This window comes from Nicotiana tabacum, unplaced genomic scaffold (assembly GCF_000715075.1).
Source record: "Nicotiana tabacum cultivar K326 unplaced genomic scaffold, ASM71507v2 Un00298, whole genome shotgun sequence".
NCBI classification, from domain to species: domain Eukaryota; kingdom Viridiplantae; phylum Streptophyta; class Magnoliopsida; order Solanales; family Solanaceae; genus Nicotiana; species Nicotiana tabacum.
In genome coordinates, this window is record NW_027438535.1 from 1 (window position 1) to 16,013 (window position 16,013).

At 32.3% G+C, this 16,013-nt stretch overlaps 1 protein-coding gene across 1 annotated transcript; it reads right to left on the reverse strand.

Moving 5' to 3' along the window:
• Positions 1-2,172: 2,172 nt before the first annotated feature.
• On the reverse strand, positions 2,173-5,171 carry LOC107773689 (auxin-induced protein 22A; the record flags this gene model as incomplete). The annotated part of the gene is given in 3 exon segments (XM_075248892.1): positions 2,173-2,265; positions 4,073-4,166; positions 4,707-5,171. Coding segments are annotated over 3 exon segments (524 nt in total), but the record flags the coding sequence as incomplete, so codon positions are not given.
• Positions 5,172-16,013: the final 10,842 nt, after the last annotated feature.

Consider the following 16,013-nt stretch of genomic DNA (forward strand, 5'->3'; position numbering starts at 1 on the left):
CGCACATTCCGACGACTATATTTTCAACGTAACACTATCAAATCAATTGCTCTTTGAGAAATCTATCATTTATCAAGATACATTGATGATAATTGAATCAAATAGTGATGAATAATTAAAGTACTCAATTAAAAATCGATTATTTTTAACATGAAATAAATTCTTGTACTTAGGAAAAGAAAACTACCAATCAAACTAGAATGTAAAGGCAAAGAATTAGATTATTATAATAGTAAAGAACTAGACTAAAAATATAAATGACTAGTATGTACCATAATTTTTTAGAAACTTTATATAAAAATATACATATATATAGGTGTAATAATAAATTTAAATAGCTACTTTATAGTCGGTTTGGTTCGGGGTTTTACGGTTATTTTTTTATTAAAACCAAAACCAAACCAAATTTGATCGGTTTTTAAAATTCAAAATCAAAACCAAACCAAACCTAAAAAGTATCGGTCGGTTTGGTTCGATTTTCGGTTTGGTTCGATTTTTCGATTTTTTATGAACACCCTTACTCCCATGGTTTCTCGTGTGCCTTAGAAATAATTACTTATGTTGGTCTTTTATGTGATGCACTTTGATTGAATATGGAGTTTAAAAAGAAAGAAAGACTTTAAAATTTATGGTCTAAAGCAATCTATTTCTATTTGTATGATTATAATTATCTTATTAATTAAAGGTAAAATAAAAAATTTAAAGTTAAATTAGTTCTAAGTATAAAAATATTAAAAATAAACTAAAAAGAAAAATGCATCACTGAAATTGGGACGAGTAACTACTATCTTGTTCAAAAATGGATGTTTGACTGATAAATTTTTGGATTGCGATAGACGTCTGAGAGCATGTAAACGTTAAATTAAGTTATGCTTATACTGGAAACTTTCATTGTTCATCTGTATTTCATATTCCCAAGAGAAAGATACATAATGCATGGGAAATGAGTTGGATGATACAGGAACCTTGCCGTTTTACCCGATATATATGCATGAACCTCTATATATATATATATATATATATATATATATATATATATATATATATATATATATATATTCAATTGGTATCTCTTCTAACTAGGCCAATTATACCATGTGGCATTGTAAACTTTTCACTGGATTCTAGGGGTTTGATTGATCCAAGCTTTAATTATGTTGAACAGATAAACAACAGAATGAACCTAGCCACCACATTAATCAAAATTATCTATTTTAGAGCTATATTTGCGTATCGGGGGTCAATGTATTATTGCTCCTGCTTTAGAATAGAAAAGGATTTAATTATGCACATTGATAGTATAAGTTTTTTAAAATTATCAGTGTATTTGTATCTAGCTAGTACAACAAGTTGTTTATTTTATTTTCTTAGTTATCAAATTAATTAAGTTTATCAAAAACAGTTAATATTTGTTGTTGTACGTAGGTCTCTCTAATTAATCTGTTTTTGCAATCAATAATACAAAATCTCGTGTAGCGGTCGGAAATCCATGAGTCTTCGAGTATTATCGTCTCCCGCTATAAAAAATGAATTTACATGTTCTTGTCTAAAATAAATCAAGCTCGCACGTCGAGAATATAATATATTACTACATTGTTTCTAAATATCCTCTAATCTGATATCTCAATAGTGTCCAAACTTACCTTAGCGTCCCAAAAACTATATGTAAATTTTAATGGCACAGTATCTTACATCATTATTTTCCTATTTTTCATGTAGAGATATATTTGTAAACAATTGTGTTGCAGATTAATTTTTCAAATATGGGGTCTCGGAAACTTGACTAAAGCTGATCACCATATTCGACGTTGCAATAAAACATAGTTACCAATAATATATAATGAGATAAAAACGAAACGAAATTTTTTAAAAAGAGAAATTACATGTCCTAAAAGTTAATGCAGTAGCTGCGAGCTTTAAGCACATTATCCAGAATCTGGATTACACATAACAATAATAGAGCAACAAAATAACTAGAAGAGGAAATCATATACTTATACAACACCTAAAATTAAATTACAGCGACATTTGATGTAGTGTATATCTGAAACAAACATACGAAACAAAATATTAACGTAATTGATTATATGAGAGGCCACTCGTCCAGTGGTTAATCTCTCTATTTCTCACTAATCCAGTGATTGCAAATTAAAGCCTCATTTCTCTTTGTACATTCCCTTGAGAAAGTCCTTTGTTCGAATCCCTATCACCTTTGCATCCGATCTCTTCATGATCCTCAGCCTTTTGCATGATTCAGTAAACATCCTGTAAATCACGGTTTAATATATTCATCAGATTTTCTATTTTTTCCCCGAGATAAGAGTAGTCTGATGCACATAGCATCCCGCATTCACGCAGGGCAGGGGAAAAGTATCCTAATACAGACATTAATGATTGCTTTCACAGTTCGAATTTGTGACTTATAAATCATACGGAAACAATTTTACCGCATTGCTCTGAGGCTCCCCTACAAATAATACTAAACAACAACAAAAAAAAATAGTGTAATCTCACAAGTAGGGTACGAGGGGTAATATGTACGCAGACCTTACTCTAACTTTGTGAAGTTAAAAAAGTTATTTCCAATATATCATAATACGAAAAGATCAGTTAAAAGAAAATATAAAAAAAAAATAGAATAAAAAATATTGAAAACATAATTGATTGTGTACTAGGACGAGATGGCAAAGTTGTCTAACAGTTAAATGATAGTCCAAGAGAAAACGTGGTCCAGAAAAGCTTTCAATGTGATAATTACTGCTTGACCTGCTATATATTGTCCTATGGGACAGTCTTGTCTGATTCAACAATTTCTTCGAAAAAATACGTGTTTGTCGGCAATTTCTGACTTCTGGAGAAGAAACTGTGGTTGGTGAAAATCATTGTACAAACTCAGTTTCCCTCTGCCCTTTCACTTTTTGTGTGGGGATACTTTAGACTTTCGGTCTTTTTCTTCGACTATATTATTGAAATTTTATTAATTTTTTTTTTATTCTATGAGTTTGATTTATATGCTAAGTAGTTTAAATTAGGATCGGACTTATCACACATGATTGAATAATTTGTTGCTTCAATTTTTAAAAAAATTGCTCCTACAATTCAGGGATTTCTTCCTAAAAATTGGGTTTTCTTTGGTAACACCGTAAAAAGAAAGGATATAATGGTGGTCGTTTTCATCTTTGTCACTGTTTCCTACGAAAAAATTGGTTTCTAACCTGTCATTTAAATCAATTCTTCTCTCTCTATAACAAGCTAGTTCAGTCGTACTGCTCAAGTCAGCAAAGGAAACTTAAACCTAATATATACACGTAACCAGACACGAATCTAAGATTTAAATTTTATCAGTTCAATCTTAAGATTTTTAGCATATAAATTATTTTACTTTTAAGGTTATGAGCTCATATCTACTAATTTTTACAATATAATAGATTTTTACACATAAATTTATAATTTGTGCTAAAAGTACTGGGCTCAAATGAACCTGGTACCTTCATGTTGCAGTAAAAATAGCACGGACTAGCCAGTTTTCGGACTGGTAATTGAAAAATAGTCAGCGTTTGCAAAGTCATTAAAAAATAGCCACTATTTTGCTGCAACACGGAAAGTTCCAGCATAATATACTAGAGATTGATTCACTTGTGTATGAACTTCCAGCAAATTATGCCGGAACGCTCCAGCACACGGAAAGTTCCAGCATAATATACTGGAGATTGGAGCACATGTGTATGAACTTCCAGCATATTATGTTGGACCAGTATATTATGCTGGAACTCCAGTATATTATAATGGAGTTCCAGTCCGGTATTTGTTTTACTAAATCATCTTTATTAATTGTAACTAAAATCTTACCAACAAAGTAATACTTCGTCCTTCCCATTTTAACTGTCGCAAAATAATAAGTTAAAAAGCAAAATAATAAGTTAAAAATAACTTATTTTTAATATATTGGAATAGTAAAAACTTAAAAGAAACAGTTAGTATAAAATATAAATTAATTGAGGTTCAGTAGTTAGGAGTCAGTTAATTAAGGTAAGTATCTAATTTTAGTGTAGAGGTAGAGAACTGAACTTACTCCCAGGGAACGTCGCCGAGAAGCATCCAGTCTCCATCTTTGTCCTCGTATATAGGAATGTACTCTGAACTGTCTCCATCTTTCACCGCTTCGCCTGTCCATATTTTCCCAATCTCATTATTCCCTTTGTCTTTCTAAACCTTCTTTATAATATTTGTAGTAGTATGTACTAATTTCACTATAACTATTAGTACATTATGTATTTTTACAATTTTAAAATTAAAAAAATAATATTTTTAGACCTCTTGTGGGTAAATGATTGATTTTTTACGTGTAAAAGTAAATCTCTCATGTGTAAACAAAAAATAAAAAATAGTCATAAAACTAAAAATAAGTTTGCAAAAAATCACAAAATCAATTGACTCCCAATATTCCTCATGTTTTTCTTTTTTAATTTTTACACAAATAGTACAAAAGAACATTTTTTACTATCAGTATATTTTCACTTGTTGTAATAATATATTAGTATTTTACAAGTTATCAATTGACATTTGCTATAAAAAGATACTTGGAACTTAATGTCGCTTAAGTGACATGATAAATTTCATAATGCGGTTAAAGTATATCAGTAAAGTTTTTGTTTTGCAATTTTGCATGGCATAATTTAATAAACCGAAGAAGCAACAAAACTTACAAATGCCATAGCAACCAAAGAGCTTTTCAAGATTCATCACAAATTCAGAGTAGTCCTTTTGAGTTCCCAAATCAACTTTTCTAAGAAAAGGGACACCATCTAAGCTAACTTTCACGTACATTTTCGATCCTTCACAAATATTATTAAAGCTATAATTCTTTCTCCGATAAGCACAAACCGGCGGCCAACCAACAACTTGGTTTTTGTTGTGACACTTAACATCATCATCGTCGTTAACGTTGCTGCTACTTCGATCATTGTCAATCTCTGAAAACACCCTTTTCTTTTCCCCTGGAATTCCCAATCTTAGCTCAGTAATTTCAAGTTCTGTCGCCATTATTTCTTTTGCTCTTTTTGAAGAGTCAATTTTTTGAGTTAGTTGTTTTGATCAGCAAAAGGGGTAGTAGTTTTAATTTATAGTAAATAGAGGAGCAATGCCAGGTCAATGAAGGCTAAATGGTCGGTCACATGAGATAAAAATGGTAGGGAACTATATGTTACCTAAAACACTAATATGGACCGGCAACTTCCTAATTTTATATGGGAGCACAATCGTACGTTGGGTTATACTATAATTTATAAATTTTGGAGATTTAGTGAGTAGTGTTTGATATTTGTAAACAGAAAACATGCCATGTGATCTCCCTGATTGAAGGGTTCGTCAATTTATGAATTATGTGCATATTTAGACACACACATGCGTGTATATGTCTGCAAAAAAAATACACCGAATATGTTGTGTAATTGTTTCAAGTGTAAAGTGAGGCTTGGAGAAAATTCATGGAAAATAAATAGTGAACCGTTTGGCTTTGGAGATCATAGAGAATTATAACCTGGCCAAGCATTTAAAATCAGTTTATTTTGAAAAATATTTTTCTCAAAAGTATTTTTTTTTAAAATAATGTTTAGCCAAACTTTTATAAAGTGCTTCCAAGTGTATTTTTCTCAAAAATATTTTTGAAAAAAAGCTATACTTTTTTTTGTTTCTCAAAAACCATTTATGCACTCAAAAGCACTCTTTTACTTCTAAAAACTTGACCAAACAACTTTGGCAAAAATAGCACTTTTGTCCGCAAAGAAACTTGGTAAACATGCTATTAGAATGCAAAAGGAAATGAAAATATACCTGATAAGCATTAAAAGAGACATATCAAAAATTAAAAGTAGGTTGTTTCAACACATGATGTTATATTAATCCCTATATATATAATATGTGTATATACTTATGAGAGAGGTTAGCAACGCAACTTATAGAAGTTATTATAAGTTATAGGCCTTACAAAATCATTTCCTAGTCACATTGACATATTGAAATTAATAGAATTTTAAATGCAACTTATGGAAAATTGCTTCTTGTGGCGAGTACAAATCTGTATGAACATTTCCAACAATATCCTATCAAAGAACAGCGACAACCAAAATTCAGAAACCATAGTATCTCTAAGATATAGGAAGCAAAAAGTTTATGTCAAAGAACAATTAGAATATCATGCAATTCTGTTTAAAAAGAAATGATTAATCTACCACCGCTATTGGTACATAAAATCATGCATTGAATAATATATCCTTGAATCCACATAATTGCTCTAATCAGTCTATTATTTAGCAATGATATAGTAGTAGGACTTATGCAAATTAATGAAAAATTTGACATTCTTCCTCCCAAAAGAGAAAAAGAACCAGAAAAATGGGCACTTCCCTCCGATGTTGATTACTTCTGATTTGTGGTGGCAAAATGGATAGAAAAATAGTTTTTCAACCGTATTATTCATTAAAAATGAGCTGGATAATGAACTTTTCAAAAATGGATCAAATATGAATAAAATTCATATTATCCACTTATAGCTAACCAATGGGTTTAACTTTAACATTTCAAAGACTCAAATTGGGTGTTTTCTCAAGTTTAAGAAACTAGGTGTGATGACTCGATATGCCATCTTTAAATTTAATAATTATTTATGTGTTCTTAAACCTTAAATAGCACCATTCAGCTTTTCTCGATTTGCATGAATAGTCCGTAAATTTTTCGAAAAGTTTTATGTGAAAAAATTGATTAAAATGTAAAATATTACTTCAAAACTCATTTGAGTTGACTTCGGTCAACATTTTGAGCAAACGGACCCGGATCAGTATTTTGACAGTTTCGGTAGGTCCGTATCGTGATTTGGGATTTGGGCGTATGCCCGGAATTTAGTTTTGAGGTCCCTAGCTTGAGTTATCGCCATTTATTGAAAATTGAAAGTTTGAAAGCTTAAAAATTCCAAAGTTTAACCGCGAATTTGACTTCATCGATATCGGGGTCGGATTGAGATTTCGAGAGTTAGAATAGCTCTGGTATGTCATTTATGACTTGTGCGCCAAATTTGAAATCATTCTCGAATCGTTTAATACGTTTCGGCACGAGTTTTGTAAATTGAAATGTTTGAAACTCAAAAGTTCGAATCGAAGTGTGAATTGTAATTTCGATGTTATTTGATGTGATTTGAGAACCCGAGTAAGTCCGTATTACATTACGGGACTGGTTGGTATAATTGGACGAGGTCCCGAGTGGCTCGGGTGAGTTTCGGACGTGTTTCGGATTATTTTTTAAAAATATGCGTGTGTGGTTCTGGTGTTTCGCACCTGCGAAGAGGGAGCCGTAGATGCGCAGCTGCTTCTGCGAGAAGCTGGTCGCTTCTGCGACTTGGGCACTGGCCAGTTCCTTCGCTTTTGTAGAGAAATGAGGCGCAGATGCGCGACCGCTTCTGCGAAGGCTCAAGCGCTTCTGCGGAAGAGACCGCTTTTGCGGTCGTTTGGTCGCTTTTGCGATGTCGCAGGTGCGACATTGAAGTCCGGAAATGCGGAATTTTTTCTGGCAGCCTCACTTCGCAAATGCGAGCTCATAGATGCGGCATTTGTGCCTGCAAATGCGTAAAAGCCTAGACAAAATCCATAAAATCGAGAGTTAGCCATTTTTACTCATTTTTGAGTTGAGTCTCGGATTTGGGCGATTTTAAAGGGGTTTTTCGTGACTTCAAACTGGGTAAGTATTCTTTATCATATATTGATTATATTTCATAAATCCATGGTTAAATTCATTGTTTATTTCGGATTTAAATGGAGAAAGGTGAGATTTTTGTAAAACTTTTCAAAAATAAAAATTTAGGATTTGGAGACCCATTTGACATCGGAAATTGATAATTTTTATGTGGCTAGACTCGTCTCGGAAAGGGTGTTCGGATTTCGTGAGTTTTTCCGAGATTTGAGATGTGGGTCCCACTGTTGAATTTTGAGATGAATTTCGGGTTTTAATTCAGAAAATTAGTAATTTCATGTGGAATTAATTCCTACGAATCGTGTTGAGTATATTGAATTATTTGTGACTAGATTTGAAACTTTTGGACACTAATTCGCAAGGCAAAGGTGTATTGGAATCTTGAGTTGGTTGCAAATCGAGGTAAGTGTCGTGGTTAACCTTGACTTGAGGGAGTAGGACTTATTTGTCTATTCGCTACGTGATTTAATGTGCGGGTACAATGTATATGTGAGGTGACGAGTACTTATGCGTTGTGGTTGAGTCAAAGCATGCGGGTGGAATTTGTTTATTATGAATAATTGCCTATTTAATTAAGATATTCCTGCTTAAGTTATTATTATTTATTTGATCATTTTTCATGAAATTATTGTTGAATATTTTGGAAGGTGAGATCGGTATTCTGGTATTGAATTGATTGATAAGTATATATCCCCGTATTTTAATACTCTTTCGAATTTATATTATTATTTTTATGGTAAGGAAGAGTATAAAAGCACGAAGGGTAATGCCGTGCCAATTTCACATTATTATTTATTGAATTATGAAGTGAGGAAGAGAGTTAAAGCACAAAGGATGATGGCGTGCCATTTTCAAAGAGTATAAAAGCACAAAGGGTCATGTCGTGCCAGAAGAGAGTTAAAGCACAAAGGGTGATGTCGTGCCAGAAGAGAGTTAAAGCACGAAGGTTGATATCGTGCCAATCTTATTATTTATTTATTAATTTATGAAAAGAATGAGAGTAAAAGCACGAAGGGTGGTGTCGTGCCATTTTCATATTATCAGCTGCTCATTTTATTGTTGATGAATTAATTGGCTGCTACGTGACACTTCTCCTGCTGAAGTTTCTATATCATTCCCCTTCGCATGTTCCCTCCCAAATTTATAAATTATTATTTATTGTGTTATTGTTGCTTCGTATTTGTATATACTCGTACAGGTTGTTTATGTACGTGTCTTGTCATAGCCTCATCACAATTTCGTCGAGGTTAGGCTCGACACTTACAGAATACATGGGGTCGGTTGTACTCATACTACACTCTGCACTTCTTGTGCAGATTTTAGAGTTGGTCCCAGTGGCATACCATAGACCTGCTCGGATTCAACCACCTAGAGGAGACTTGAGGTATAACTGCACAACGTCCACAGTTCTGAAGTCCCCTTCTATCTTATCTTAGCTGTGTATTATCTTTTAAATAGCTTGAATTTTATTCAGATATTTATTTGTATTATTCTAGTAGCTCGTGCACTTGTGACACCAGATTCGGGGATGTATTTGGATGATTCGGTTGTTATCGTCTTCCGCACTTTATTTCAGTAATCGACTACTGTTTAATTTGATTTGTTTTAAAATGGTTAAGATTATTTTAATGTTGGCTTGCCTAGCAAGTGAAATGGTAGGCGTCATCACGATCCTGAATGTGGAAATTTCGGGTCGTGATACTAGGAATTCTCCCAAAAGTGATAATATTCAGGATGCCATGTTATCTGTCGGTTAACTCATTTTCTATTCATATTAAATATAGATCGGGCCAAATATTTTATTTGTTTTTTCATTATCTGTTTTCAACCTGCTCATATCTGATCCCATGCGCACGTTTGTTGCTCCTACTTCTACTCATGATCCTCATGCATCTTTTTTCCCCTCGTGTTGGAAATTAAATCAAGATTAATTTGTATTCTTATATCGTCTAAGATTTGATATTTTTTATTTTAATTAATTCATGTCTAGTTAGGTTTTGTTTACCAAGTTTATATTGGAATAGATTTTGTTAGTCTAGTCAAATTTGATTTGTAGTATTATAAATAGAGTGCTACTACATATTTTCTATTGTCGAGAAGTAGCTATGATGTAGAAAGATTAAAGAGTTTCTGTGTTCTGAATAAAAAAACCCCATACCACGTTCTTTCTCTAGTTTGATAAATTTCTTCTATATAGTTTTTGTTGAATTTTTTGCGTGTGCCTAAATTCTTTTTCGGGTTATTACAATCCTTCAAATTGGTATCAGAGCCTGGGTGAGATCCTGTCAAAGCCGGTAAAAGAATCCTTCAAATTGGTATGAGAGCCTGTGTGAGATCTTGTCGAAACCGGTAAAAGATCTCAAAAAAAAATATTATACTCTATTACCTAATTGTCCCTTTTTTGTATTTGATGGCAAAAGTATGAAACTTGGTATCAACAGATGAAGAATTATTTTTAAGGCTATTGGATTATGGTCCACCATTGATAAAGAATTGGAGGAACCCCCAGAAGGCACAACATTGACGGGTGATGCAGCTATGCAATTGGAGAAGAAGAGACATTTAGATTATAGGGCACGCTATTATCTCTCCATCAAGGTCGAATTGTATGTATCTAAAATAATATTTGCATGCAAAGTCATCAAAGGAGGCTTGGACAATTTTGGTAAAGTCATATCGAAGAGCTGCTGATATAAAGAAGGAGAAACTACAAGAATTTAGGAGTCAATTTGAGTTGGCTTATATGAGACCAACAGAGTCTGACAAAGAATTATTTACAAGAATTGAAGAAATAGTCAATGGTCTAAGGACCAACGGAGAAGTATTGGAAGAAGTTAAAGTTGTTGAAAAACTATCGCAGTCTCTAAGTTTAAAGTTTCACAATAACAAAGTTATTCTTGAGGCTACCAAAGATCTTAGCACGCTCAGACTTGATGATTTAAAAGGCGAATCAGTGACATACGGGATATTATTAAATCAACATAAAGATAGGACAGTGGAGGAGGCATCGCAAGAAAAGGATTATCATCTAAAAGAAAAAGAAAACACACCAAATCTGACGAAAATAAATCAAGAAGACCAAAATTTAGAAACAGTCGAGACAAGTAGAGAAGGTACATATAATTTTTATTGTGATAAAGATTCTAGTGAATGCGAAGGAAAGTCAAAAAAAATTCAAATTGATCTATCAAAAATTTCTCCAGTTGTTAAAAGGGAAGATTTAGTTGCAACGGATGCCCGTCCAAAAGAGGTTGGTGTTTCACAAGAAAAATTATCTGATGATATTAAAGATGAATCCAATAATAATGAAAGAAGTAAGATGATTCATCAAGAGAAAGTTTCTGATAATCTCCTAAGATTGAGGCGGAAATAGCTTGGAATCTAGAACCATGCACAACAACGTATGATTATAGATAGTGAAGATGCAATCAATTTTGTACCATTATTCGAGATTACATGTTTTAAGGAGTACGACGAAATGATTATTGATGCCATTACTCTACAACCTATAGGATGGCCAATTGGAGTTGAATGGATGTACAAGACCAACCACAAGGCAACGAGAGAAGTAGACAGTTTTAAAGTAAAGAAAAAATATGTTGATGATAATTTGAAGGGATCTACCATGAGTAAAGCTAAATCAAGTATGACCAATATTGAAGAGAAATTGAAATTGACTAAATATGGTACTCGCGACTTTGTTGATGCTACATATTTTAGCAAATTAGTAAAGAGCCTAAGGTATTTGACTTCTACACGATTTGATATTACTCATGACATGTTCAAGTTTGAAAATCTTGGTTTAAGGGAGGCTGTTGGAAATTAAACCAATATTAATTAGTATTCTTATATCGTCTAAGATTTGATATTTGTTATTTTAATTAATTCATGTCTAGTTAGGTTTTGTTTACGAAGTTCATATTGGAATAGGTTTTGTTAGTCTAGTCAAATTTGATTTGTAGTATTATAAATAGGGGTGTTACTACATATTTTTTTATTATGGAGAAGTAGTTATGATGTAGAGAGATTCAATAATTTATGAGTTGCGAAAAAGCCTCCTACCACGTTCTCTCCCTAATTTAATAAATTTCTTCTATATAATCTTTGTTGAATTTTTTGCTTGTGCCTTAATTATTCTCGGATATTTCAACCCTTCACCAGATCCTCATGCAATTTCTTTGGCATTAATTATAACTCCTTCTCCCTTGCATCTGCTTATTTAATTTCCGAATTGATTAATATTCTTTTGCTAAAAGTGAACTATTTTCCATTTGAGATCTAATCTAGCATACGCTTCCTTAGGATTGGACAAGGCAATGAAACATACTAATAACGTCGTCCTACATAAGGACACACGTAATATAGAGTTTGTACCTAACACACTGACCCAAATCATTAATGTTTTTTGTAACCATTCCAAGTCAATCAAATACCCATTCTGCCACTTGAGGCCCCTACCCGACTATCAGAGTCAATTAAAGAGTTTAACTTCTGGGCAGACAATGTACAGTTTTTACGTTCAAGTGAATCTGAGCTATAACAATATGCAGAGTAATCTTAAGTTTGTAACTTAAATAGTACATCATATATTCTTCTATACCCCTTTCAAATCTACTGGGTGTGTAAATATTCTTTACATTTGATTAAACTTTTAATTAAATTAATTAAAACCTTTGACGTGCCCAACGCAGCGTAATTTGACAAATAGTGTAATATATCACATTGGGGAAATTAACCTCTTCTTTCGATTTCAGTTCAAGACTTCAGACCATCAATTAATTTACGGCAAAGGGTCAAATTTACATTTTTACTTTTGAAAATGATCTAAGAATACCCCTCATTATACTATTGGGTTATTTATACCCCTGCAGTCGTACATTGGGTTCAAATATACCCCTCATTTAAACGGAGGGACACGTGTCATCGTCCTGTTAGTCAATTCTAAATATCTCCTAATTAATTAAAAAGACTCAATTACCCATACCCGAAAAATAATATTTTTTTTTGTAAAAACTGAAAAAAACTAAATTTGTTTTACTAAAAACTGAAAAAAAACGAAAATATTTTTTTTTTTCAGTTTTTACAAAAAAAAAAAACTGCTTTAAAAAAACTGAAAAATATTTTCTAAAACAATATTTTTGTAAAAACTGGAAAAAAAAAAGAAGCTAAAAATCAATTTTCTAAAGCAATTAAAAACTGAAAAAAACTGAAATATTTTTAACTAAAAACTGAAAAAAAAGAAAATATTTGTTTTTTCAGTTTTTACAAAAACATTGCTTTAGAAAATTGCTTTTTAGTTTTTTTTCAGTTTTTACAAAAATATTATTTTAGAAAATATTTTCCACCTTTTTTTAAAGCAGTTTTTTTATAAAAACTGGAAAAAAAATATTTTCGTTTTTTTCAGTTTTTAGTAAAAAAAATTCAATTTTTTCCACTTTTTACAAAAAAAAATTGCTTTAGAAAATTGATTTTCAGCTCCTTTTTTTTCAGTTTTTACAAAAATATTGTTTTAGAAAATATTTTTCAGTTTTTTTAAAGCAGTTTTGTTTGTAAAAACTGGAAAAAAAATATTTTCGTTTTTTTCAGTTTTGAGTAAAAAAAAAATTAGTTTTTTCCAGTTTTTACAAAAAAAAAATTATTTTTCGGGCATGGATAATGGGTCTTTTTTATTAATTAGGAGATATTTAGAATTGACCAACAGGACGATGACACATGTCCTTCCATTTAAATGAGAGGTATATTTGAACCCAAAGTATGACTGCAGGGGTATAGATAACCCAAAAGTATAACGAGGGGGTATTCTTAGACCATTTTCGAAAGTAGAAGGGTATATTTGGCCCTTTGCCGATTAATTTATTACTTCCTCGGTTCCATTTTATGTAGGAAAAAGAATAGTTATACTTTTCTGTACTAAAAAGTAATTTGATTTTTATACTTTTTATTTTAGTGAAATGATTTATTGTCACACAATTATTTATTACTTGTTAAAAAACATAAGTTTCAAAAATCTTTTTTAATTTATTTTTTTTTAAACTCTGTACCTAGTTAAATAGTATACAACATAAATTGCGAACGAAAGAGTATATGAAATGTGTGGCTAAGATAATGTTGGGAAGCCAAGTTATTAGGCCCTCAAAGCACGTGAATGACACGTGAGGAGGTACTCTTGCATTGCATGCCATATTGAGTGAAATAATGGAGGTCTTTTCATGGGTTTGCTTTAGCCTTTAGCTGTTAGCAATATGTCAAAAGAAGCTTGTGGTTAAAGGAAGAGAAATCACTTTAAAATTGTCACAAACAAAAGTTGAGACAGACCTGAGTCCATTCACGTACGTAAACATAGAAAATGATAGTAAAATCTCCTTTCGTTTTCACTGAAATCCACGTACATAATGACGACATAACGTTAATTATAATTTTACAGATGATTCACGAAGTGTCTAGTACGTAAAATTGCATGGATTTGTTGTGTTGCGAGACATGCATATATAGTACGTACGAAATGATTGATATTATTGAGATCTCTGCTTGTCTTCTACCGTTGTGCTGGTGCGTGCGATAATTGATAGTAGAAACCAAATAGGTTTACAACTCCTCACACTCATTATAAAGTAGAGATCGTGGCGGATTTAGAGTGTCAAGTACGAGTTCAATTAAATTTACCATTTAATTGTTGAACCCATATTTGAAACTTGAATCTATGAAGTTGCTCTGTTCTCATCGTTCCATTTTCCAGGACCCTCCGCACACTGCTCATCATAAGAAACTGATTCTCAGGCAATGTGTTCTATATATCACAAAATGGAAATAATCTTATACATCATTCTTGATTGCATCCCAAACAATGTGGCAGATATTCTGGTAACGTTTGGCCTGAACTTACCTCTTTCGGATGGCCAACAACCATCGCATCTCCTGCATAATTTAGCTCCCCCACCCTATGTTTTACATGCTTTCAATAAGGAATGTTCGAGAACTCTAGGAGTTAGAAAATCCCAGTTTATAATAACTCTTTCTTATTTCTCTTATATATAAATGTAAAATATAAATATATACCCTTACTAACAAAAAAATAAAAAATAATAAAAGGAGCACTTCTGGTCAAGCCACCTAAACACCGCATAGAACAGGCTAGAAAAAACACACAAAAAAACAAGAAAGGGAGAAGAAACTTAGGTCTAGTTAAAGCTTCGCATAGACAGACATGACCTTCGACTTGTCAAATAAATCACGGAACATCATCCCAGCAACTCTATCAATTTGTCATTTTCTCTGAGTACTAATGCAAAAAATATAACATAGAACTGTGTTTATACATGAAAAAATGCTCGACAAAATGGAAAAATACACGCGCCTTTGCAGACGTCTATGCTAGTGGTATACAAGATCAAACTTGAAAGACCTCCGGAAAGCTCACTTCAATCTATAAGTTGTTGAAATCGCATTGTACTATGCCAAAGAAACTCTGTTTCTGGTATCTGACCAGACCTTGAGCAACCAGAGAATGCTATACCATCGTAACAATATCAGATCAAATTTACACATAAAGCCAACAAAATTGAATCCAGGGGTGGAGAACTGCCGCAAAAGGAAGTCCATCCAAAGCAAAAAATCATCTGATGTCTCCCACAGCCCTGGTAGGACCTTATATATTCAACTGGAACCTTCGCATTGGTGTGCGTAGACACTCAGAGGTTAAACATGCGGTTCCAGTTAGCTTCTCCAGTACTCTTGTGGACAACTTACTTCAGCATGAAATACAATTAGATGTGTAGATCCTTCAGTTTGTCCAGCTTATCTAATCTCCCATTTGGCGAAGGCAAAGCACAATTTTCACCAGAATTCAAGATGACGACTTCAATTTTCCTCTTGAACCTCAAGCCAATAGAAGAGGCCGAGCGCCTCATGACATGTTTATTAATTGCTTATTTTTAGCTTAAGTCAGTTGGTTGTAAGCCTATTTAAAAGGCCTCTATTGTAGCTTTTCTTATGCAATTTGATAGACTTCAAAATACTGTCTCAACTTCGCTTCTTTGTGTTTAATTCCCAACATGACGATGAGCATGTCTAGTGTTACTTTTTTTGTATTAATCAAATATGTTTTTCTTTTTCTTTCTTTCTTTATTTGTTGGTTTATTCTTTTAAAATTTCTAATCCTAATATATTTAAATTTATATTCTTTTTTTGTTACCGTAAAATTTTATATAATTAAATGGAATATATATATATATATATATATATATATATATATATATATTAAACTACTATCAATT